We start from the raw sequence: 27,198 nt of genomic DNA on the forward strand, positions 1-27,198 counted from the left end.
GTAAAGAGTGATAATATAAATTACCATATCCTTTCTGGTAGCTCAAAGCCTTTTTTCCACCAACCTGATTTTAGCTTTGTGTTTTTCAACGCAAAGAACAAACAAACTTTTTACTTTTTCACAGCATTCTGTGCGAACTCTAAGGACTGTTGCATTTGCCAGGAGATCGGCAGTGTCTGCCCTGCTGTTACCAACCTCTGTCGGTAACAAAGTGCCAGAGGTCACACTTTTTCTTAATTCTGATGTTTGAATTGATTGCCTCATTAGATAACTGCAAGGATGTACATGTGTTCCAAATAAAGTGGATGGTGGGTGTACATACACACTTCATTAGCAACACTACACTAAAACTGGGTAAAGACTCCCTTTGCTGTCAGAAAACACTCAATTCTTCATGGCCTGGATTCTATGAGATATTGGAAACATTCCTTCAACCTGAGATTCTGGTCCATTCAGATTCAGATTCAGTGACTGAGAAAATCACTGATGAACCCTGATATCATTGTCATGTTCACAAGACCAGTTTGAGATGACTTTTACTTTGTGACATGATGTATCATCATGCTGGAATTAGCAATTAGAAGATGGTAAATTGTAGCCATGAAAGGATAAACATGTTAAGCAACAATACTCAAATAGTCTGTAGCATTCAGGTGAGGATTATTTGTTATTAACAGACTTAACATTTGCCCAAACGTTCCCCACACCATCACCTCCACCAGCCTGGACTGCTGACACAAGGTAGGTTGGTTCCATGATACAGTATTCTTAACACAACAAATTATAGAGTATATCCCTTATTTGTCACATATATTCAGTTTTATTAGAAACCAGGATGAAGTTCTCTTCTAAGAGCAAATGCACGTGATGATCAGGAGATGAAGGGTGTAAGATCTGAAAGGAGTTCATATTCATGATCTCAGAGAAAATGTCAGGTGAAAGGGCCACAATAGCGGAAATAAAAATCAATACCTTTATATGAATATATACATGCAAGTTACAGTAAGATGTTTGCACATATATAAATTAAATTTACACAGACATATGTACACAAAAAATATCAATGTAAACAATATAAAATAAACAGGTCAATTTTACAAAACATTTTTCCTATTGTTAGAGAAATTGGCAGGATAAGGTGATGGCTGCATTATTCTTCACAAATGGTCAACCCACAAACATGTCACAGGGACGCATCATATACCATCACGCAAAAAAGGACGCAGGGATTAAAACAAATTCATATTCATATAAATACATGTATAAAAGAGTTTTCTGGGCTGTAAAGGTTTATTAGGTAGTTGTAGTGCGGCACTCAAATTATTAATAGATCCTTTTGGTGAAAAAGTTTTAAGCCCTCTTAAATCAAAAGGTTTATCAAAACGGTTTAGGCAGCATTCCTGGGGATGTGTGTCCTACATGGTTTGTAGTTTCAGCACAATGATTAAATTACAGAAATGACAAAAGTCTTGAGGAGTTTTTTGTGCACTGTGATGACACTTGTCTCTTGTCTTCTACATAAATGTGGTATTAAAATCATCCACAGTTTCAAATACAATTGAACTGTAGGTAATGTTTCTAATGTCGCTCCTCCTTCCTAACTGTCTATATTGATGACTGGCTGGAAAGCTACAAGACATATAAGACAGCACTTCTTAATGATCACAGTTCTGGTTTTATACTTCCGCTTGATTCCGCCCTTAATAAACAGCAGCCTTTAGTTCTTAAACACTGCACAGCACACATACCTACACACAAAAACACACTCTCACGCTTGCAAATACAAGTATCTGTCTTGTACATAAATACTTTTTTTTTCATTTTAAAAAGAAAGACACTGCTGCATATCAAAATATGTCCAATATGAGAAACGTGATTTCTAAAAAAAGTGAAAAAAGAAACACTGTTTCTGAGTTTTTTGTGTATAAAAGCGACAGACAAAGCAGAGGGTCAGACGGAGGTCTCTGACTGAACTTGTAGCACAAACTTGTGTGATTTTGGGTGGACATATTCCTCACTGATTCTGAGCTGCGGGATAGCCTTGCTGTTGACCACCAGGCAGAAGTGGCTGTTTTTGAGCTGGAACTCTGTGCCATGACGCAGCAGGCTGGTGACTGATGCCTCGCTGACCAAAGTCCACTGCAGAGCACGCCAGCACTCACTATTGTACTGCAGAGTGGGACCAGGAGTCAGGTAGCTCTCCAGAAATGACTGTTGACAAAGCAGCACAAAAAAGAGCACTGAGCACAAACCAGAAACTACATGCTGCTGAAATCAAACACAATTTAATAGAAATTGGCTATTTTGTTCCAATAGTCTAATTCCTTCCCCATCAGAGTCTAATAATTTTAATGATTTGTTTGTTTCTATCCTTTCTTTTTTTTTTTTTTTTACTTTTCTTTGTTTCCCCTTTATGGTACTATCTTACTGCAAAGAGTGAGCCACATATAGTGAATGAATTTGTTGATTTTTTTGATTTTTAGTTTTGTGTTGAGAAGTAAATCTGCACAAAAAAACGCATCACAATTAGAAAGAAAATGATTTACTTTACTAACTTGAAAACACACATTATCACTAACGTTTGAAGCATCCAATTTTATAGATAAAAATATTGTCTATAAACTTTTAATAATGAAATTAATGATACATGAACAGCACAGATTGTCCCTCTAAATAATCTGCCATTTTGTGTGTGTGTGTGTGTACCTTGGGACTCATGTTGTTGGTAATACAGAAAGCAAGGTGGCTCTGGATGCTGTCCATGCTATGGCAATGCTGCTGACGAGTTGTTCGCAGGTACTTCTGAAGCGCACGTGCCATTGAGGGAAAAATTGCCTGTGCAGCCTCACGTGCCTCCATCACGTCTCCTGGTGGCTTCTTTTTTTCCTCCTCTTGCAACCGCCGCACATGTGTAAACGCCTCCTCTACTGCCACCACCAGCCTTGAGAGCACATGAAACAAATATTAATCCTGTTGCAAAGTGAAACCATATAACCTACAGTTGAAGCAAACATTAGATGGAACTTGAAGCTGATTTAGTAACATACTGAAGTCTAGTCCTCTAGTTAATTCATTTCTTATCTGCTTTGCTTTATCAAAATGTTTCAAAATCTCAGTATAAACATCACTCAGTTATGAACTCTACCCTCCTTTCTCTTACCGTGCTCTGCGTTTCCGGACTCTTCTCTCGTAGTCGGCTTCTTCATAGTAAAGCTCGCTGTGGCTGGTGTCTTTGTTTCGAGCCGCAGCAGCCATCTTGGCTCGAGACTGACTCGCTGCACCATCACTGCCAGGACCTGACGGATGAAGAACAGCATAATGGGATGTTAGAGCTTGAGCTCTTAAGGAGTTCTAATATGAGAAATCATTACATAGACACAGTGTAATAGCTCAAGCAGCTTTTTTCTCGATACGGAAGAAAACATTTTGGTTTGTGCTGTTTGAAGAAAATAATCAACGTGACAAATTTATACATTCAAGAATGAGATATTATTTTCTGTTTATAGTTATATTTAATTCAACTGATACATATTGCATACACCATGCTGTTTAACTCTATCTATATATTGTGTGCTGATTATCTTACTGTTGCACCATAATTATTATTTATTTTATTTAATCTAATTATTATTTGCATTACACATATGCTAGTTTATCTGTTATTTGCACTGGTTAGATGCTAATTGCATATCATTGCCTCTGTACTTGTATCTAACCTAACCTAATATTACGGGAAATCTGCAAAATGGTATATTTCCTGTACTTCTAAGTTGTTACAAAGCACTGTTGTAGATACTTCTCACTTAGAACTTCAACAATTGTTTATTCCATGTACAATCAAAACAAAAATATTAGATAAAGTTCATTCATTCATATAAACCTTCCATTTGTCGTGCATACTGCAAATACTGTCCAAGCCATGCTATTAAAGATAAACAGTCAACACCTACGGACTAGATCAGAATCAAGATTTCAACAGTGCAGTTGTATAAATAATAATAGTTTTAGATAAGGTGCTGATAAATAGCATAAAATTATATAAAATGGCAGAACCAAAATGGAAACTGAAGTGCAGGATACTCTAATACAATTTCGTTTTAAAGAGCTCTGTTTACAGCATCCAATCTGCCTTAGTTATGTTACATAGTACTGAATATGTACATAAGTAGTAGTATTAAGCCTGATCTCATTAACAGCCTGTAGAGATAATGGCTCTTCTCTGATGGGAGGTCTAGAGACACTGTTTTAATCCACCTGGTTTTTGAAATTGACTCTCTGGGGGTTACTGTTAGTAATGCTAATGCTGAACACATGAGGGCAGCACCTTGCCTGTATAAGACATAAGCATAGTGTTTAGTGAACTACCATTTACATTTGCATCATTTAGCAGACGCCCTTGTCCAGAGTGACTTACAAAAGTGCTTTTAAGTCTTTATGAATACATTAGCACTGGTTCACTAGATTACACTGGACACAGTATTGAACCCTTTTAATCCCCAATCTAAGCAACAAAACATTCATTCATTCACCTTCTACCGCTTATCCGAACTACCTCGGGTCACAGGGAGCCTGTGCCTATCTCAGGCGTCGTCGGGCATCAAGGCAGGATACACCCTGGACGGAGTGCCAACCCATTGCAGGGCACACACACACACACACTCTCATTCACTCACACACTAGGGACAATTTTCCAGAGATGCCAATCAACCTACCATGCATGTCTTTGGACCGGGGGAGGAAACCAGAGTACCCAGAGGAAACCCCTGAGGCACAGGGAGAACATGCAAACTCCACACACACACAAGGCGGAGGCGGGAATCGAACCCCAACCCTGGAGGTGTGAGGCGAACGTGCTAACCACTAAGCCAACAAAACAATCCTAGATAAAAGAAACACTGCTTGGAGCATGTGCTCAAAATGTCTGAGAGTTTTGCATACAATTGTGAAAGCAATAAATTTCCCACTGATAGATAAAAGTCCAAGACAAATGAAAACAATGAGATTAATGCCTAGATAAAAAAAACTATTTTAATAACCTGTTTATACATAGAATTAAACTGTTCTCCTTAAGCAAGTTCTTTTCATTTAGGAGAAACAACCAAGTGCTCAGTCTAGTGGAACTTCAAAAAATCCCCCTGGGTCACACACACTCATGAAACTGGTTTAGAAGAAATATCAAAGCTTAATAAGACATCTTTTAAATTCAGTTTAGAATGCAAAACAAAAATAGATTGATTTGGTTATTGCAGACTTCCAAATTTGTTATTTCAAGGTGATTTTATTTCTTCAGAATTATTCTAACATGGATGAAATACATTAAGAAAATTGTTTGCTTATATAAAAATGTTCGAGTGGTAGTTTATATACCAGATAACTATCAGTTATCCTCATGTGAAATTCACAAGATTGTGTGTGCACTTTCTCTAAAATTCAAAGGGTAGGTAGGGTAGGTCCAGGCACAGCATGGCTAATATGCCCTGTGTAGCAGCCAAATACCAGCTCAGTATCTTTGTGATGTTGGATTAATCATGTGAATACAGTGTGTGTTCTTGAGCCAGGGAAGTGATTTTTTGTTTTGTTTTGCTTTGCTTTTTTATTTAAATCAGGTTTTCTTCAATATATAATATGTTCAATATAAACACCACTAATAAAGATGCTCTTGATGAATATGTGCCTTTTTAACTAAAGTAAAAGTTGGATGAACTCCTGATGGATGAAACTGCCTCCAGGGCAGAAGGGGACACACACACCCACACCCACAAACACACACACACAGACCATGGGCACTCAGTGCATTCCATGGTTTTAACTTACTGCCTAAAAGAAAGCTTTTGGGATTAACTTTAAATGTTGCAGAGAAAACAGAGAGGAACACACACCCACACACCAAAAATATCAAGTGACCGACTAGGTAATAATATTCAGCAATCCCAAAACCACAGGAATGGAAGGAATGTGTTTGTTAGTATACCGTTAGTATAAAATAAAGACACATATTTCTATTGTTATGAACACATTCACACAACGACCATTTGTCGGCTATGTATACGACGACACAGATGTTCTGTACAGAGACGTTTGTTTTGTTTTAGCTAAATCCTCCTCCGAAATTTCATTTTTGGTGTCAAACATTCTTAGAATTATATAGTGAATGAGTTTTTATTAATTTGAAACATGAATTATTTTCCTAAAGTCAAGAAAAACGCAATGGCATGAAGAAAGGAAAGTGCAAAACCCACCATCTACATTGTAGACCTTTAGAGCAGCCAGATGCTTGGCTGTCCGGGTTTTAGCAGCAGTTAGCAGTGCGGCATTATGTACCGAGAAATCCTTATAGTAGTGCTCCAGGACCACCAGAGCTGCCCTCTGAATACTACACACAGTAAAAGAGAATAATGAATAATGTTAGACTAAAATAGTCAGTGGCATATTTTATATAGTAGTGTATATAAGTAGTTACAATCATTAGCGCTTCCTCTAAAATCACAGCCACGATATGCACAAGCAGCCACTAACAATGCTGGAACACCTCTATCCTAATGTGAGAGGAGAAGCTTTGACGAATTAACAAGCAGTTTGAGTATGCTCGGAGTGATTGGGGAGTGAATAAAAATTTCAAATCAATGAAAAGAGGAAAAACAAAGATGCTACAGAGGCGAGAGAGGGGAGGGAGAGAGAGAGAGAGAGAGAGAGAGAGAGAGAGAGAGAGACTATAGTTTGTAAGTCAAGCTATATCTGTTTTATTGTCACTGGGGTGGTACTTGTATGTCTCTATTATTTTGTGTGTGTGTATATATATATATATATATATATATATATATATATATATATATATATATATATATATATATATATATATATAAAGAGATATAAATATACAGAGAAAGAGAGAGTGAGAGAGAGAGAGAAAGAGAGAGAGAGAGAGATAAAATGACCGCATGATTAATGTCTTCCTCATTCTTTGGTTTGAATCGAGTAAATGATTTATGCCTGGATCAGCAAATACACACACAGCACTGCTAAATAAATACAGGATTTACACAAAATAACGAATTTGGTGACCAAGAATAATAACACGAGCAAAACAAACACAATAACCGAAGAATAGAAGTGCATTCTAAATACACCTAATACACACTGTACAGAAAACATCATAATTGGTATAGAAAGGGTTTCTTTGATATTCTCTTGCTCTTCCTCACACACTGTGTGTGTTACCTGAGCTGGCCCAGGTTGTAGTGTCTTGTCTCTCCATCAGTCGAGCGTGTGACACACAGACAGAAGCATGGTTGCAGCTGCCGCACCTCCAACAGCACCACGGCCAGGTAGTGTGTAAACAGCAGAGTATCCACCAGCGACACCGCAAACTGCACTATCCCATGATAATTCTCATCCTGACACCCACAGACATAAACACATCGACATAAACACGATGTGTTTATAAAGACATAAACACATCGTTTTCTTTCTTTCTTTCTTTCTTTCTTTCTTTCTTTCTTTCACACTGCATGAATTTCATTTAAATTCACTTTGATTGATTTCATTGATTTCACTTTCTGGCTCTTTGCTTGGTTTCTTTACTCCAAAAGAAATACATTTTTTTTCCATATTCTCATTTGATTTTCTCATTTGATCTCTTACAGTTGTTTAGGAAGTAATTTACCTATATTATATATATTTTTATTAATGCACTAGTTTATTTAACAGGACTTTTATCATATTCACTGAGCATGAACCAATACTAAGCAGAAACAGAACATGTGTTTGCTGATAAAGTGAAGCTTTTTATAAGGATGTTATTTTAAAATTTATGCAAATTCTCAACTGATATCAAGGACTACTGTGGTAAAAAGGAATTAGACACTTTTGGGGCTAGTGTTATAGGAAAATAATTAACATTGTGGTGGTAAATGCATCAAAACGGACCGTGGTTGATTTTTTAAACACAAACAAAGTTAGATTGTTAATCTATTAGCCATCTTACAACATTCTTCTTCTTCTATTGAACTACTAAGAATTATTTCATAACTGCAGTGTAAATAATGCAGCAACAACAATGGACAATGTAAGTATTAATGTGCTGAATTGTCGTTTAAAAGCCCTCACGACAACTCAGATGCTGGTGAGCTTGGGTAGAGAATTCTAATACCAACCAAATATATATCAAATTATGTAGAGAAAGGGCTTAAAAAAACTTCTCTAATTTACTTGATTTAAATAATCATTATAATCATTTAAATAATTATAGTACACCTTTAATACAAATCATATGAACAGCTTAATCATAAACACACACACCTGTGTGTCAAGGATGCGCACTCCATAGAAGAGCCAGTAGGAGAGCAGGAGCAGTAGTGTGAGCACAGCGAGGAGTGCTCTGTAAACAGCCAGGCGAGGCAGGGTAGACCGGGGTGGACGCAGGAACAGGGCCCAGCCGGCCAGCATTAGGATCAGTAGTTTAAAGGCCAGAGAGAGGAAGAGGCCCTCACAGGCTGTTCCACACGACTGCACACGCTCAGCCCACAGCAGCTGTGGCAGCACCACAAAGGCTAGTGGTGTGATAAGAACCACCAGTCCAAGAAGCAGTGTCAGGGCCAGGGGCAGCAAACGCACAAAGCTCTGCTTATGCACACTACCCACTGTCTCCTTCCCAAAACTGGCCAGCTCCTCCTGAGAGAGACTGTGGTCTGAGGTACCGGTCACGGCTGTGGTGGTCTCGGCCCAGTTATCATCCTGATAGGAGATAGACAGAGAGGGGGAGAGAGAGAGAGAGAGAGAGAGAGAGAGAGAGAGAGAGAGAGAGAGAGAGAGAGAGAGAGACCGCATAATATTGTTGTGAAACACTGTTTCAAAATATCTTATTTCAATTCAATGTAATTGTCTTACATTTTCTTTGTAAAAAAGGAACTGTGAAAAGACTTAATAGATACAAAGAGGTATTTTTTACATTCTAATTGAGACTGATGTTACAGATTTCTCATTCTAACCGCCTGTCATATTAGACTATATATTTGTTATTTGTCTTAAAGCAGGTTATTTAAAAAATACTATAAATTATATAGATTATTTCGTTGCTTCAATTAAACTGTAAAATAAATGAAATATGCCTATCTTACGGAAAAATCATGCATAATGTGCATATTGTTGTGAAAGTGTTGTGAGCTTTTATTTTGTTTAAATTAAATTTAAATGCATTAATCATTTAAAACCAAAATTTGCCAAAAGTGTAGTCAGGTCCAGAGAACCCATTTCCTCCTTGGCATTGTTTCCATCTATTTATGCAATATAATCCAAAGGCAATGCTATATGGCGCTGTCTGTGTACTATTAAACCAGTATAGGAACTGTTAATAATTTGTTGCCTAAACACCATGATAAATGTTAAATTCTTGCTGTGAAAAACTGTCACTCTTTAAAATGCATACGTTTGTCAATGTGAGAGTTTGATTTGTTGGATTTATTTTTTTAGTGATTTTAATCTAAACCTAAATCTAAAACATCACTGGAGAAAGTGCAGCATAATGTGAGAGAGGCAATCTTTTAAGTATAAAATTGAGGATGGCTTTGATATTCTACCAAAATAGATAAGCAAATTTGCTATTTTAATAAAGTGATGCTAATTTTAGTAGATTTCTGTGGAGATATCTGAGTGCTTCTTTATTTTGCATCACACAGATTAGTTACCAGCTTAGATGTGAATCAAATGTACTTCAGCTCAGCAACTGAGTTGTTGATACACATAAAATAATGAACTACATGTACACACACTATTTATTAATTAGGAACAGATGTCCACCAGCACATTTATGAAGCTACCTAATGAAAGCTTAACAGGTTAAGATCTTTAGTTAATGTTCACATCAAACATCAGATTTAATAAATATGTAAATCAGAACTCTTGTGCCTTTAACCATGGCAGGGTTGTTGGTACCAAACGGGTTGTTTGGGTGTATCAGAAACTGCTGATCTCCTCAAAAAATTTTAAAGAGTGACAGTTCTATGGGTGGAAACACCTTGCTGATTAAAGAGGTCAAGGGAAAATGGCCTCTGCTTGGTTTGAGCTGCCAGGAAGGATATAGTAGCTCATGTAATTACTCTTTCCATCTGTAGTGAGCAGAAAAGCATCTCAGTACACAAAAAACAACAAACCAGTCCGGTCATCCACAAACATGAATCTGAAGCCATCAGACTCAATCAAACTAGACTATTCATTCATTCATTCATTTTCTACCACTTATCTGAAATACCTCGGGTCACGGGGAGCCTGTGCCTATCTCAGGCGTCATTGGGCATCAAGGCAGGATTCACCCTGGACGGAGTGCCAACCCATCGCAGGGCACACACACACTCTCATTCACTCACGCAATCACACACTACGGACAATTTTCATGCATGTCTTTGGACCGGGGGAGGAAACCGGAGTACCCGGAGGAAACCCCCGAGGCACGGGGAGAACATGCAAATTCCACACACACAAGGCGGAGGCGGGAATCGAACCCCCAACCCCGGAGGTTCTGGACTAAAAAAGGTTAGAAAAATCCCACTGAGTCAGATGATTTAGCACATAACACCTCTGATATGCTGTCCACCGATGTCAGCACAGCACGTTCATCTATAACCACTCTGCAGAAGCACAAAATATGGTAAACAACAGAGAACCAATATCAGTTTGATTAAAGAACATAAATGACAACCACTTGAGAAATTATTAATGTGTCTGTGTGACAAAGACCGACACTTATTTCCTCCTGGTTAGCAGAGACAGACTGTGAACTTCAGCAGAGTAAAAGAGAACGACAGGAAGAGAGGGGGTGATAAACAAATGTGCGAATGTCCTGAACCTCTCCTCTTTCCACCCTCCATCCCTTTTCCTCTCATTCTTTCCAAAATAATACCATGTTGCCAGGACAGAAAAGCTAAAACAGGCTGGCAATATAACCGTGTGCGTGCGTGTGTGTGTGTGTGTGTGTGTGTGTGCAAACATTTAACACATACTGTATAAAACTCAGTGTACTAACTTCAGTGTAACAATGGCAAGTGTTTGCATACCTGGATTTCCTTAGATTTAATTAGAGTTTAATCACTATTAGTATCACAAACAAGATAAACTGCATGTAATGACAATTAAATACAATGACAATAAACAGCTGTTCAAGTAAATACCTAATTTTATTCATTCATCGACACTTTAAAATATAATTCCAATATTCAACCCTATAAAAACTAGTTAGTTTTGTCATTCTTTGTCTTTCTTCACTCCTTCAGGAAAGAAAACATCACTTTTAATCTTTTAAATGAATATGCTTATTGACTTCGGTGATCCCTCTTTTTCTACTTTTGCGACAATACGAAAACTCTAAAACTACTACAGCAAGGCATATTCTTTTGTTTTAAATATATAATGGGGGGCACGGTGGCTTAGTGGTTAACATGTTTGCCTCACACCTCCAGGGTCGGGGTTCGATTAACGCCTCCGCCTTGTGTGTGTGGAGTTTGCATGTTCTCCCTGTGCCTCGGGGTTTCCTCCTGGTACTCCGGTTTCCTCCCCCAGTCCAAAGACATGCATGGTAGGTTGATTGGCATCTCTGGAAAATTGTCCCTAGTGAGTGAATGAGAGTGTGTGTGTGTGCCCTGTGATGGGTTGGCACTCCGTCCAGGGTGTATCCTGCCTTGATGCCCGATGACGCCTGAGATAGGCACAGGCTCCCCGTGACCCGAGGTAGTTCGGATAAGCGGTAGAAGATGAATGAATGAATATATAATGAAGATATTTTGGTTGAAATAAAAAAAAATTTAGCTTTTATTTATATGCCATACTACTGTATATGACAAATAATATTGTGAGATCCATTGTTTAAGGAGGTATGAGAATTGTGAAATTTGTTGTGTGAAGAATTAACTTCCATATTATTCGATATAACACAAACATCAACAATATTAAAAAATGAACCTGATATGATGTCTTGGAGTACTTAATTTAGATTTTTGTTTTAGATACAACTGCTGAGGAATCTCTGTAGGGCTGTGTGCATTATTAGCTCACACACACTCCTTAGGCATGTAGAGTTAAACATCAAGAATGACTCTGAAGTGGAAGATGAGCTGCCTAATCCCTGAGTCTAAACAGACACGCACACACACACACACACACACACACACACACACACACACACACACACATTCCTGTTGCTGATCCTGTTGCATGCTATTCGTTAGATAGACTATGATAAATTGCTTGTAGGTGTGTGTGTATTGACAATGAAAGCAAATGAATGAATGAATGAACGAATGAATGAATGAATGGTTACTTCATATTTTCAATGATCTGAATTGTTTTCTTGTTAAGAGGCTCATTAAAATCTTCAGTGTATCCCTGGTTAAAAGACCTGTGGTGGGAATTGGTGCATGAAGGGAGCTTTTCTAGAATGTTTGAGCCTCTTGGTTGGATCTGAAAATGTTGACATTGGTGTCTCATGAGTATTGAATCATATTCTGTATGACACATACGATATAGGTTATTATTCAGGTTACTCTGGCTCAGTGAAAAATTTTAAACACTGCCTCTCTGGAGATAAAATAAAAACAGCCATAACATAAAAAACTGCTGAAAGGTTACATGAATAACATTAATTATCTTCTTAGAGTGGTATCTGTCAAGGGGTGGGATATATAAGGCAGCAAGTGAACAGGCAGTCAGTTGTCAGAGTTGATGTGTTGGAAGCAGGAAAATGGGTAAGCGTAAGGATCTGAGTGGCTTGATGATGGCTAGATGACTGGGTCAGAGCTTTTCTAGCACTGACATGCAGTGGTTATTACCTATCAAATGTGGTCCAAGAAAGGACAGCCAGTGTACCAGCAACAGAGTCATGGATGTCCAAGCCTCACTGATGTTGCTAGCTGGTCTGGTCTAACCCCACAAAACTTTGACACATAACATCCACCAAAGTATTGTTGCAGACTAAGTACAACCCTTCATGGCAACTCCTCTTTCAGCAGCCACAATACAAAAAATGTTCAGGAATGATTAGAGGAGCATGAGGAAGAATTCAAGTTGCTGACTTGGCCTCCAAATTCCCCAGATCTCAGTTTGATCAAAATCTGTGGGATGTGCTGTACAAACAAGTCCAGTCGATGGAGGCTCCACCTTACAGCTTATATGGCTTTAGGAATCTACTGCAGAAACACAGCACACCTTCAGAGGTCTTGTGCAGTCCATACCTCGAGGGGTCAGAGCTGTTTTGCATGTCAATATTAGGCAGGTGGCCTTGATGTTATGGATGATCTGCCTAAATTTTTTTAAATGCATTCCTTTTGCTACATATATTACATATTTATTCTCTAAATAAATATTTTCTAAACAACTTTCCTACTACTATACAAATTTCTTAATACATTTCTAAATTTCTAAATACATTTTTAAATATGGCAGCTAAGGTACGATGTGCACGGCATTTAAAAGAATTCCTCTGCTTGTCTCCAGTTTCTTCAGGGTAGAGAGGATTTCACACACCATCACTGTTTGACAGATATAATAAAGGACATGTGAGTCAAACAGGCTGCATTACACAGAGAAGAATAGATCTTCAAGCCAGCATGACAATCAGTCATGGATTATCATTAGCCCTGTAGCACTGCTAGGAAACACATGAGACACTAAAGCACCAAGGTCCAAACATGGATTCTCATAATGATGCTCAGCTAATGTGCTCTTTTACTGTTGTGTAGGTGTTTACTGGATACCTTATTAGCAAGTCCTGGTTTAAACCGAGCGATACATGAGTACACAAAGAGCTTTAAATAGCAAATGTCACCCTTTAATTTCTTTAAAAATAGTGCTTCTAAATGGCACACTCCTAATTGAGTGCAATGAAGGAGATAGAGAGAAAGTAACATGGAATAAAAATCCCTATTATCCATAATGACAGTAACTAAACACTTAGTTCTTAATCATTCTGTGGTCAGAATAATCTAAACAAAAATGTATAATTTTAAAAGATATTATGCCATTGAGTGGAGCACAAATAAATTATTTAATAAATAAAGTTAAAAGTAAAAACTGGAATTCACCTAAACAGACCGTTAAAATCATATTTCATGATATATTCATAGTACCCTGCATGGGAAATTGTATGTCTCACATTTCACACACACACACACACATGCACACATGCACACACACACACACACACACACACACACACACACACACACACACATACAAAAACATGAAAAATGATGTGGCTTTTCCCACTGTGAGAAACAACTAGGTCAGAATGAAGTGTAACGCCAAGAGCATCGCTCTCTCTCTCTCTCTCTCTCTCTCTCTCTCTCTCTCACTCTTTCAGAAAGAATAGTCTAACAAAAGAACAAAAAGATTTCCTTCAGTCTCACTCAGCTGTACTGATTCACATTCTAGCCTAACTAAGCTATGATAGTATGTTAGAAACATTCATTAGATAGATTCCTTTTGTCTGTATTAACATGATAATTAGACTATATGTTGTCAAAATGTTACATGTATGTTGTTAGAATGTTGTACAATGGAATGATAAAAAGTAATCAAGTCAGCCTGATTACTGCTTCCTTCGTTCAGTTTCATACAGGACATACCTTCAACTTTTACCAAGCTTCCAACAAACTTAATTTCCTCTACGCATTTTTATTGATGACCTCTCTCTCTCTCTCTCTCTCTCTCTCTCTCTCTTTATCTATCTGTGTGTGTGAGAGAGAGATTTTACAAGACAAAGTGACAAAGGCATTATTCCACAAGCATCTATATGCCTTATGTTTATAACACATACATTCTTACACCCTTTCACAAACACAGCCACACCCATAAAACTAGGATAACTAAACTTGCTGCAAAAATGGACTGACCTGAGGCTCTGTGCTAGCCGGAGTCTGCTCTGTCGCTCCTGTATGCGCAGACAGGCTGCTGATGGTAACATTCTTGTCGGATCTATTGCTGCCATCATGACTGCGTGGTTTGTGCCGGTCTTTACTGCGATCGCTGCATGGCATAAAGACACACGTTGACATGGGTTAGGGAAATACTGCTATCTCTGCACAGACACACATTATGATCTATACTCCTTTCTTATTATTGTCTCCCTCTTTCCTTTCTTATTTTTGTCTCCTTTCATATTACTGTCTCACTCTTTTTTGAGGATTTCTTAATCACTTTTCTTCCTGTACTCTTTTTATAATTGTAATGAAACTGACATCCTTAATCCATAGAGGTCTTTATATTCTTCATTACCATCCTTGAGCTCATTTGATTATCTTTTTATTAAACGAAAGTGGAAAATAAGTTGGCAGTTAAAACAGGATATTTGAATTAAAGCTGAATTATTTTTCACAGTATTCCGTCAGGACAGAAGTTTTCATACGCATGAATACTCCATCAAGACAGCAAAATAAAAAGAACAATCTGGCTTCTTATGTTAGATTTAGTCAAACCCATGACAAAAAAAGCAGCAAAGCTTCTTGCTGTCTTTCTGGTAAGTGGAGCAACGTCTGTCCCTATGGCACAGTTTCTGGTGTAGCAGTTAAAACAAGCACACTGACACAAATTTGTCTCTCCCTCCTGTGGTTTAACAGCTCTATTTGGGAAATTGGAACAGTAGAGTCATCAGACTGCAAGACAGATGGAACGGGATACATTAAAAGTGTTGTTTTATTTTGTAAATAACAAAAGTGTACCAAGAGAGTTCATTTTAAGCATTTAAAATGCACTTTCCTTTACACTTTAAACAGAAATTTAATCCTGGACATATGAGCCATGTGAAAAAGAAAGAGCATTGCTAAATATCTACATTTTCAGAGAAATCTTCAATTGCTTTTTAAATCCCAGGACTGGTGGGTCCAAAATTACGTTTCTTGCTTTCTTTAACTTTAACTCTCAGTTTAACTTTAACTTTCTGATTAGTTTCAGTGTAGCTTGTGTATATTTCATGGGAGTTACTAAAAAACATGCTCATGGCAGATCACTGAAAATATGACTTTAAAGGGTCAATCACAGCTGCAAGTTAACAACTTTTAGCCTAGCTGTAATCTTGCCTGACATTAATGTAAATGACTAGTGGTGTAAGAACTGAGTTCTGCTTTTTAAAGTTACATGTACAAATTCTATCTAAAATACAAAGTCTATTTAAGATTTCCGACCTTGAGCTATTATTTAATTTATTAATTAATCAAAACAACAAATTAAATATAATTTGCTATTTGCTATATTTTGTGTATACACTGTTTTTTTTATTTTATACCTCATAGCCACATTAAGCTGCAATCCTTTAGTTGTCAGGTCATCATATACACATTTTTGTCATGACAGTAGACAGCAAGTTTCTTTTTACTTCTGTGTAAACTTCACAGTTTTTGATTTAGTTAACTCTGTAAATCAATAATTCTGTAACGCAAAAGTCTGTAAAGCAAATACCTGTGTCTGTTTGACCCTCGAGAGTGCTGAGAGTGACCAGAGTGGACAGAGTCTGTGTCCATGATGATGATGACGTGTCTTTTCTATGATTGGTCCAGGGTTTTGTGTGGCTTGGCCTCAAAAAGTTAAAGGCCACCAGTCAGGAAGCAGCCACCAAGTTATGGATACTTTTAAGCAATTTACTGTCAACCTGATAGAGACAGGGAGAGAGAGAGAGAGAGAGAGAGAGAGAGAGAGAGAGAGGGAGAAGAATATACAATTAGTCAGGGAGATAAGAGAGAGAGAGAGAAGAATATACAATTATTCAGGGAGCTAATTTCGGAAAAATCCTTACACAATTGCTGCTCGGCTTTACATACCCGACTACCATGCCACCACCATCCCCAACTGCTACCACCCCAACCTCAGCCTCCTTTTCCAAGGTCATGACCCCAGACTTCATAACAAAACAGTGAAAAACAATCTAACCTAAGTGGGGGAAACAGCATGACTTTCCTCTGCAAATCGAGCTATATATTTGCTATTCTTATCTTACCCCTGCCCACTTCCTACATTCCACCGCTCCTACTTTGAACCCAGTCCTTCGCAATTTGTAGAACTTTCTTGATATGTCCAAAAACAGTATACAACCAAGGGTAACAATGAGAATTTGTGTTTACTTAACAGCATGTATTTCTCCAATGTCAGTGGCATATATTTAAATTAAGGTATTTGTCATGCTTACTAATCCAGCTAAGCTTGAATCTTCATCCTGATTACCGTCCTTCCCTAAACACACCCCATCCACACACAGACATTTCCCTATTCACACTCCATCATCCACTCTCCTCATACTCTCTGCAGTCCTACAGTAACTGCTGTCAATATAGGAAATCTGAGCTGGCAGATACACTTACACACACACATACCCACACACACACACACAATTCTTCTGGAGTTAGCTCATGCTCTTGTGAAAAGCACACAAATAATTCCACTGAGATTACATCACGGACACTCAAAAACCAACAAACAATATGCATGCATGGACCAGTAGCCATGCTGATTCTATGTAATTTAAGCAATGTGCCTGGCTTTTCCTCTTAATAACAAAGCTTAACTCTGGCCAATAGACCCTATAAATATAATTTCTAATGGCAGGAATGTGTGGAGCTTAGATATACAGTACCCACTAAATCTCTAATATGGGCATCGTGAATAGCTAAGGAAAAGACAACAGATATACTGAGCTACAGCAGATACCCGGTCCAGATGTCTCATTATGAAAAGGATACACCACTGCTGATTCCTGTGTGCGGGAGTGAGAGACGGAAGGAGAGAGGGAGGGGTGGCATGCTGTTAAAGAAACACCAAGCTCTAAAGCAACAGGGATGGACTGGACTATCCTGACTAGCAGTTCACAGTATGACAAATGATAAACAAGGACAAAGAAAATGGTCTGAGGTTTAGAATGGGAAAGTGATGCAGTTTTTTGTTGAAATTTTTTGAATACATTTTTTTCTTAAATCCACTTTAAACACAATATGTGACTAACAGCTCACATGTATATCCCTTTTCATTGTATATTTTAAAAATGCCCAGTGGACCTACTGTGGGGCCAGATAAGTCCAACATAAACGTGAAACTGGAAGATGTGGGCAGTAGGAGAACTAAGGAGGTCATGCTGCCCGATTTTATTTGTAATAATGAATCCATTACAACAGAGTACACTGGGGAATTGGAGCAAGAGAAGAGATGCTGCAGGCAATGACATTTATTCAGTCGTTACACCTACCGAGTCAAGGCATTCACACTCACTCACACACGCATGCACACACACAGTGCTTTCGAGCATTATAAACTCAAATGTATGTTCAAAGAATTAAGCAACATATTAAATTCTCTATGCACATGTACACTGAAACTCTGAGCTGGCTTTTATGGTCAAAATAATTACAAAAATAGAGAAACAGCTATTTATATATAATAGTATATTATTATAATAGTATATTCATTTATAAAGAATTATACTATTTAGGGTGAGAAAGATGACTCGGTTTTATATGCCTGTAATCACTGAGGCAAATACTGACTAGGATTTCTTTTCTTCTTTTCTGTTTTTTAAAACCTAAAAAAAATGTTCTTGAGCCATTTCACAGCATCACAATATTTAAAATACTGACAGGTTAAAAGGCAACACACAAACACCTTAAGCCAGGCCTCTGACACGTGGCCTTGATGAGGATAATCTATCACTTTGCTGTAACATTCAGTAAATAAACAGCTCTGAAAATCACTGTATTTTCCAATACCCACCAGGTGTATGTATGTTTACAGGAAAGTGAGGGGTAACGAATGTGTCAGGTTGTTAAGCAGGTGTGAAGATATGAAAATTGTTTTTCAGCAGATTTCTGGGCTTTTGAGGTAGAAAAAAAATCAGTGTTATGTCAGAATGTGTGAGAGTGCCAGAGTGTTGCAGAAATCAATGATCCATGTTCTCCGACAGACAGAAGCTGGGAGAGAGTGGGGTTGACTACTGATGAGAGGAGGTCGAGAGCTTTAGAATGAAATAATTTGCTCTGTATACTGTTTTTCATACAGGTATAAAGAAGTAAAGTGGCCATGGGACACATACTGTATCTGTTTCTGATTCACAGCTGCCCATTGACCAGGTTTAGTAATCTGTTGATATATCCATCACCAGCGAAAAAAACATACTGACTACTACTTTATACTGACTACTCCAGAGAAAGAGGTTCCTTTAAGATGTCAGTTTAAATGTAACCAAAAATATTATAAGATTTTCTGCCTCAATGTCACCTAAGACATTATCAGGAAAGAATGTAGGAGAGTTCACCCCTCTAATGGATTCTTATTTTTCAGTCTGTGTTAATGCACACAATTAGCTCGTCATACACATTCAGTTAAAATACATTAGTAGCTGCTTTTCAGCCTATTAATCGTTGTTCTTGGAAGGATAACATGCAAACACATTGGAGCTTTGATTTTCCCAGTGGACTTGAATTTATGCTTTGCCTGCCCTGTTTTAGAGAGATAATGCTTTCTGAAGCATTCTGATATATAACACACTGGACAGATAATAGCAAACTGGACAGACATATTGCTTTCATTGTGGTGCACTTTGCATCCACCTCATCCATTATTTTCTGATGTCAGTTTGCTTTATGGGCCTTTTATATGTTCCACATCCTCTTGGATTTCCTCAGAGGTACCACAGGCAGCTCTCAGGTAACCAAGGGAATATCATTGCGCAAACATTAAATTATAAAGTGAAAAGTTCAACAGCAGCACTCCACAGATGCCGGACATGACTGTACTGAGATCAGGGCAAACCTTCACTCTCTAGGGGCAGGAATTTAGGTCAGTTGTGTACTGTGTGGTGTTCTGCTGTATTCCTAATTCCATGTATATGCTTGAGAATGTGACATTACATTCAATTAGTTTAAAACAATTCACTATTTGTCCTGCATGAAAGCTCACCAAAGCTAGATACAAGACAGACAGAATTCCTGGAGGACTACACACCACAAAGATTGTTTTCTTCTTCTAACAGACAAAATCCAGCCTGTGAAGTCAGTGATAATGAGCTAATGAGTTCAATCAAGCATGTTAAATGGGGTAGAATGATTAATTGTGCTTTAATGTGGGCTTCCCAGGCTAAGCTTCAGCTCACATTAAGAGCTCATCTGTTGTTTGAGTGTACAGGCAAATTCTGCAGTCCTGCTATACTGATTATTCTAATAAACCATTACCATATCTGGTATGGCTACTAGGCTAAGGTGTTAAGGTGTTGGATTACCAATCGGAAGGTTGAGCAAAGCCCTTAACCCTCAATTGCTCAGTTGTATAAAATGAGAAAAAAATGAAAGGCACCCTGGATAAGGGTGTCTTATAAATATAGAAAATATCTGCAAATAATTGAGATGCCCGAGGTTTAAATGATCAGTACAGGTGATACAGCATAGACCAGGCTGGCACATAGACAGACAGCTATTTGGGTGCATATATTTTCATAAGGAAAAATGATTAACTCAAAAATGACATAAAACCAATCTTCTTTCAAATAACCTCCACAGATTTGGCTTCCAGATAATATTATGCCCAGATTCACTAACCACAAGTTAGTATTCAAGTGGTATTTGCGACCATTAAATTATATGTCGACCCAGATGTGATTTGAGACAGACAGTGAAGCCTAAAGAATTTTTTTTCATCAAGTCTGGAAACCCATCAGATTACATGCCACTTGATTTGAAGGGGAACATGCACCAGACGTGATCACAGAATTCTTGATGGTGGAGAATGTTAACACCCAAAGGCCATCAACAGCTTGGCAATGGCTTACATCACTTTCTGTTTCAGCTTGGGGCAAAATTAGCATGCATCTTGGTGGAAAATTACAGCCCATCAAGCTTTGAAATGTGAGGTGCATTTTCTTCACATGCAGATAAAATACTACCACTCTGCATAGTGCACTACCACATGTGCACTCTTTTCTTACAGCTGTAGAGTTTGATAAAAACTTGTCTTATGGAAAGATCTGTGATCTTTACAATGGAATGATTTCCCTATGCTATTTCTGTAAATGAATCAAAGGGGGAAAAAACCCTGAGTAGTCTGCTCCCAGTTTTATGTTACCTGCCCCTAATAGTCTTTTGGTGGTGGGATGGGAAGAAAGGGTGCCTCTTTTGGTGCCTGAGCAGAACTGAACATTTGCTGAGCACTCAGTGTGAGCCTTTCAGAAGAGGAGACACAGCACATATCTAGTGATAAATGAATCTTTTGGTGTTCCCGGTCCTTGTGGACTGTAGCTTTTTTTTTTCCCCGAGACGCTCAGCGCACACACCCAAAACCATCCTTGCATTCCATGAAATCATTGTTCTTGTGCACTATGATCATATGGATGTCTGTCTAGGGAAATGACCAGCGGATGCAGCGCGAGCGCGCGGCAGGGGAACACCCGATCTGCACGCGCTACACCCGCAGCGGAGGAAAAAAAAACAAAAAACAGCAATATTGGCTTGCACCACAATGAAGAAAAGACATTTCTATTTGTATACTTAACACATTGTATTTGGCATTACTTAGCGCGATAAATGCTTTTTGAGACGCACCAGACGGGGCCACAAAATTCCAATGATGCACCGTGAAAATCACGTTCATTACCATATTAGATTTCATGCAAAGCAATTCATTCACATTTCGGTAAAATTGCAGCGTCTTCAGCCGTCTGTATCTGCTGTTAGTATACTAGTATCCTATAATATTATACATACAATAGGGATTTTATTCATTCCTTAATATGTCAAAGGTGATTAGAAGACAGAATGCTGTTACCAACCTAGCAAACAAAGAACAAGGGCTTAGAAACGATTTAAGAAATCTACACTTACCTTCTATTGCCAAAAGCATCCCCACAAAATAAACACAAATACGCTGAAAGCAGAAAACACCTCTGTATACACACATATGGACCGGACTGAAACAGCGCACCTTTTTCTTTCTGAACAGATGGGCGGTGTTATACCTTTACTTCCCGCTAGAGGGCGATAACAGCGCTAACAGAATTTAAATTGTGAGTCTCATTGTGTCTCACAGTCGGGCTGTGTTGCTGCAGGAATGCTAGAGCAGGGATGACCTCTGCTGACCCCTTTAACTTTCACATGTATGTGTTTTAATATGATCTAACACACCTAACTAGGATGATGCAAGGCATGATCATTGACTGATTAGATCATTTGGATGTAACAACAAATGTGAAGTGCGTTTTTTCAAAAAAATACTGGTCTAGACTGCAATTTGTTCATGTTACATAGTCACAATGCTATTTATCCTTACATTCTAAAGGTAACAGACTGTATTTTTCTTTGTCATTAGAATGACAGTCTTGTGTACCTTTAAATATCTTTGGAAACATGAATACACTATACTGCTATAGCAGAGATAATGTTTAATTGGACAAACCATGATGGATCTTTAAAGCTTAATAAATTAAGAGAGAGAGAGATTAGTGTGTGTGTGTGTGTGTGTGTGTGTGTGTGTGTGTGTGTGTGTGTGTGTGTGTGTGTGTGTGTGTGTGTGTGTGTGTGTTTGATTCTGGGTGCATTCCTGCCTGGTCCTCCAGATTCAACAAAGCCTTGACCAAGATAAATACTAAATAATAATTAAAGTTAAGGTACACAATAAGTGCATGTCTGTATCCAAGGTGATTCCGGTTCCTTGTTAATTTAATTATCTTTCCCAAATAACTCTGCTATATAAAATCCATATTAACTCCTTTCAAATCTCTGAATGCATCATCCATTTGGTGCCCACCTCATTGTCCACACAGGCTGCCTAGGCACTTGTTCAGTCTCTTGTCATTTCAAGACTAGACTACTGTAACTCACTTCTGGCAGGTCTACCTATGAACTCAATTCTATATCATCTGCAAATAATCCAAAATGCAGCTGCACAACTGTTCTAAACCTGCCTATGATCTCACATACCACCCGACTGCTGCGATCACTCTACTGTGATCCCTCCAGTAGCTTCCAGTAGCTGCACATCAGATTCAAAACACTCTAAAAATGGACCAGCTCCCTCTTACCTCAAAGCACTTATCACTCCTCACACTGCATCTCGCTCCCTCAGATCTACAGTACCAGCACTGATCGACTGGTCCCACCATCTCTCAGATAAGAGATAGGTACACAAGGACCACAATGAGAACATAATGGATGGGTGAATGGGGAAATAGAGGAAGGCAGGGCTTAAGGTTTGAGTCATATTAGGATGAATAGAGCAGTTGGGGTGTTTGTGTGACCCTTAAGTTATTAGCCATTAAACTCAAAGGGTATTAAAATGTCAAACAATTTGCAGTGGAATTTTATTTTATTTTAAGCCTAATTAGGTCAGGTTTTTCTATCAGGTTTTTCTCTCTAACTTCCTACCTCATGCCCCTTTTACCAGCCCTGATCCTAAACTATATGATTAAGGTGCAGGAAAAAAATGCAGAAAAAAAGACAGGCAAGTGTGAATGTTTGGATGCCATTTGGAAACAACAAGTGAAACAAGGGAAACAACAAGTATCATCTCCCAAATATTCTCAGTACTAAAGAGTGTATTATTTCTAACAATATATACATGTGTAAATTGCATGAGGTGGTGACATCAGTTCAAGCACAGGGCAGCACAGCATGCACATTCATTTACACCTGAAGGCTTTTAAGTGTAAAACAAGCATCAGCCTGTCGGTTTGCTGATACGACCCATCAATTAACAGTCAGTACATACAGGAGTTGTGGGAAGAAGCAAGCCTTTGACCTTTTCTTAATTTAAACGCAGCAGGATGCAGGAATAGGGGGCAAATTTACATGAAACTAAATCTTAAATCATGATACACCATTTAAGATCAGTCCGACAGCCAGATTTTGTGCTTTTTATTCCAAGTGTCTTTGTGTGTAATGGGTTTTGAGAGGCTTTTTTTAAATTCAAGTTTCAAGAGAATTTAGTTGGGTCTGGATTACAGAAGTGTTCTTTGGAAATTTTGGACATTGATGTATATTATTTAAAAGTTGTCATTGTAAGTGCCCCTTATTGACAAGCTCTGACTTGTTGTAGGTTAAGTCAAGTCAAGTCAAGAAGCTTTTATTGTCATTTCAACCATATATATCTGTTGCAGTATACAGTGAAATGAGACAACGTTTCTCCAGGACCATGGTGCTATATAAAAGAAAGACAGAGCTATTCCTAGCCACATAAAGTGCAACTATGCAACCTGGTACAAACAGAGCAGGACAAGACAAACAAGACAGTGCAGGACAAAAGACACAAGACAATACACAAAAGACAATACACAGAAACAGCGCCAACCAGTGTAAATACTGTATGTTCAACAATATAGCGTGTGCAGAAATACTGGAATGAACACAGTATTATAAACAGCAAACAACTGAAATTTCCATACAGTTGTTGTGCATGTGTGTGTTGTGCTCAGCACAGTTCAGTTCAGTTATTATGCAGTCTGATGGCTTGTGGAAAGTAGTTAGGTTAAGAGCTAATTAATAGGAACCAAACACACACACAAAAAGGAAGAAAAAAAAAGAAGAAGAAAAAAATTACCCCAGAGGTCATTTTCTCAGAGGTCAAAACAAATAAAACCCACCAACGCCAGTTCCTTTGATTAACCAGTAGATGGAGCCATATAACACGCTGTAAACGCGCCCCATCAACAGCTCTTGACTCGTTGCCCACTCTATTACAGCTCTGATGACAGCTCATTACTGCATAATCACATTTCACTGCGGGACGATTGAGGGGGGAAATGATCTCCCAGTCCTTCTTATTCACCATATACAATTTCATACAGCCCGTTCACTGATATAGGACGATGTTCAGGCAATTTGGTTCAACGGCGTGAGATAGGATGAGATATGAAGACAGTGAATAGTGCTGAAAAACGGTGACTTGATTACAATTTAAATCAATACTAAGCGTGAATGACACTTCTTATCCAGATTCCAGCATAGCTCAGAAACACTGAAGAGAAGAAAGGGTTCAGCATAAAAATAATATATGAATGGCATATTTTTTTACTTGTGTGTATCTATATATACTTTACTGTACATTCTGCCTAATATTTCACATATGCGCAAGCTTTAAAAAAATATACAAGCTGTATAAACAAGTCCACTAATTTATATATATATATATAAATATTCATTTGAATATTTGTTTCAAAATTTTATATTTGACATATTTATCTGCACTTATCTATTTGCACTATCTATCTATCTATCTATCTATCTATCTATCTATCTATCTATCTATCTATCTATCTATCTATCTTAGACCTAAAAGCAATGGTGCTTCAAAATATGAAATCCTGCGTTTTGACGGTATGTCATTCCCCGAGCTTAATCACTCACAGACTCACTGACTCACTCACTCACTCACTCATTTAATCACTCACTGACTCACTCACTCATTTACTCACTCACTCACTCACTCACTCACTCACTCACTCACTCACACTCTCACTTAATCACTCACTCACTCACTGACTCACTCACTCACTCACTCACTCATTCACTGACTCACTCACTCATTTACTCACTCACTCACTCACTCACTCAATCACTCACTCACACTCTCAATCACTCACTCACTCACTGACTCACTCACTCAATCACTCACTCACTCATTATTCTTTAAATAGCTTAATAAATAAAAAAAAAAATCAAACAAAACAACAACAACCACGACAACAACATCAACAACAACAGCAACAAAAACCCACCATGGATTAAATGTATTTTATCAAAATTTCCTCAGTTATTCATTCATTCATCCTCAGTTACTTTTTTATCCTGGTCTAGACTGTAGTGGATCCAGAGCTGGATCAGGTATTAGGAACTCTAGACTTGAGGTGGTGACGCAACCTTAATGGGCAGTTCAGCACAGAGGATCATGCACATACTGTACTCATTCACACCTAGGACCATTAATTTTATCTAGTTCATCTATCAGCATGTTTATTGGCACTGGGATAATCAGAGAAATTGGAGGATCACCCATGTGGACATGATGAAAATATTCACAAAAGCTCCATACCATTTGACAGAATCCTCCAGTTGAGGATCCTGGCACTGTGAGAAAGCAACGCTATTTATTGAATCACCCTTCTGACCAGAGAGAGAGAACCGTAATAAATATGTTTGCACGTTCCGTCAGATAGATGATGTAGAGGTGTGTAGCTGTCATGAGGACATACACGTGATAAAAACAGACACATTCTTAAGTTGTTTAATTGCATCTATTTTGGTACTTTCCCACATCATTTTCCATCAGAAAGGACTATGCTGAAACAGATTTTGGCTGTAGACTGTGGGCCATGCAGGTATTCTTTAGGGGAGAAAGTGGTTAAAGGAGTTCCTTGGGAAATACTGAAAAAAGAAAGTTGATAAAAGATTTAAGTAGTCTGATGCAGCAGAAGGAGTTGGCAGGTGTTATCAGGTTTGCTGCTGTCTACACACATTCAACACTTCTGTACCAATAAAGCAACCACTTTTTTTAGGAGTGACAGAACAGAGGAGACAGCTGTACAGTATCTATATCTGGATATGGTCCTACTTCATTCAGGCTAGACATGCCTTACATTGTCGTAATCCAAATGAGATGAAGATAAACATAACACTATAGGATTCCCACTGTCAAAATGTTGAGGAACATATGGATGATAAGATTAGTAATGAATAGGATTTAACTGTCTCACAGAGGGAGCAGATTGCCTGTTTGCATTTGGGGTCATGAACACTGGCTACCTGCATGCTGCATGAGCTGAGACCTAAACAGACTGACTGGCATATGGTGCTACAGCAGGGCACTGGGCCACAGCACAATCCCCACACACGCCTATACACACCTCCACAGGAACTCTAGCATGAAATGTCTGTGTTTATGTGCCTTTTTCTTTTAGTGAGGTAGTTTGATTTCCATGTTAAATCAAAACTTTTTGTGTAATGTCTATCAAGCAAGACTACATGTTTCAGGGGTTGGTGTGCAGGATTCAAAAGAATAACAAATAGATGGAAGGCTATAGTCATACTGAATATAGGTAAAAGGTTAATTTTAAAAAAGGTAAACCTCATGCTCTCTCTCTCTCTCTCTCTCTCTCTCTCTCTCTCTCTCTCTCCCTCTCTCTCTCTCTCTCTCTCTCTCTCTCTCTCTCACACACACACACACACACACACACATCTCTCTCTCTCTCTCTCTCTCTCT

At 38.2% G+C, this 27,198-nt stretch overlaps 1 protein-coding gene across 1 annotated transcript; it reads right to left on the reverse strand.

Moving 5' to 3' along the window:
- Positions 1-824: 824 nt before the first annotated feature.
- vangl1 (VANGL planar cell polarity protein 1) lies at positions 825-21,964 on the reverse strand. Its single transcript, XM_060877258.1, has 9 exons — positions 21,831-21,964; positions 16,438-16,627; positions 14,877-15,009; positions 8,299-8,733; positions 7,219-7,394; positions 6,240-6,373; positions 3,161-3,296; positions 2,707-2,941; positions 825-2,211 (listed from the first exon to the last, which is right to left on the reverse strand). Exons 2-9 carry the CDS (start codon positions 16,497-16,499, stop codon positions 1,951-1,953), a joined length of 1,572 nt encoding a protein of 523 aa, XP_060733241.1. The 5' UTR covers positions 16,500-16,627; positions 21,831-21,964; the 3' UTR covers positions 825-1,950.
- Positions 21,965-27,198: the final 5,234 nt, after the last annotated feature.

This window comes from Tachysurus vachellii, chromosome 8 (assembly GCF_030014155.1).
Source record: "Tachysurus vachellii isolate PV-2020 chromosome 8, HZAU_Pvac_v1, whole genome shotgun sequence".
Taxonomy (NCBI): domain Eukaryota; kingdom Metazoa; phylum Chordata; class Actinopteri; order Siluriformes; family Bagridae; genus Tachysurus; species Tachysurus vachellii.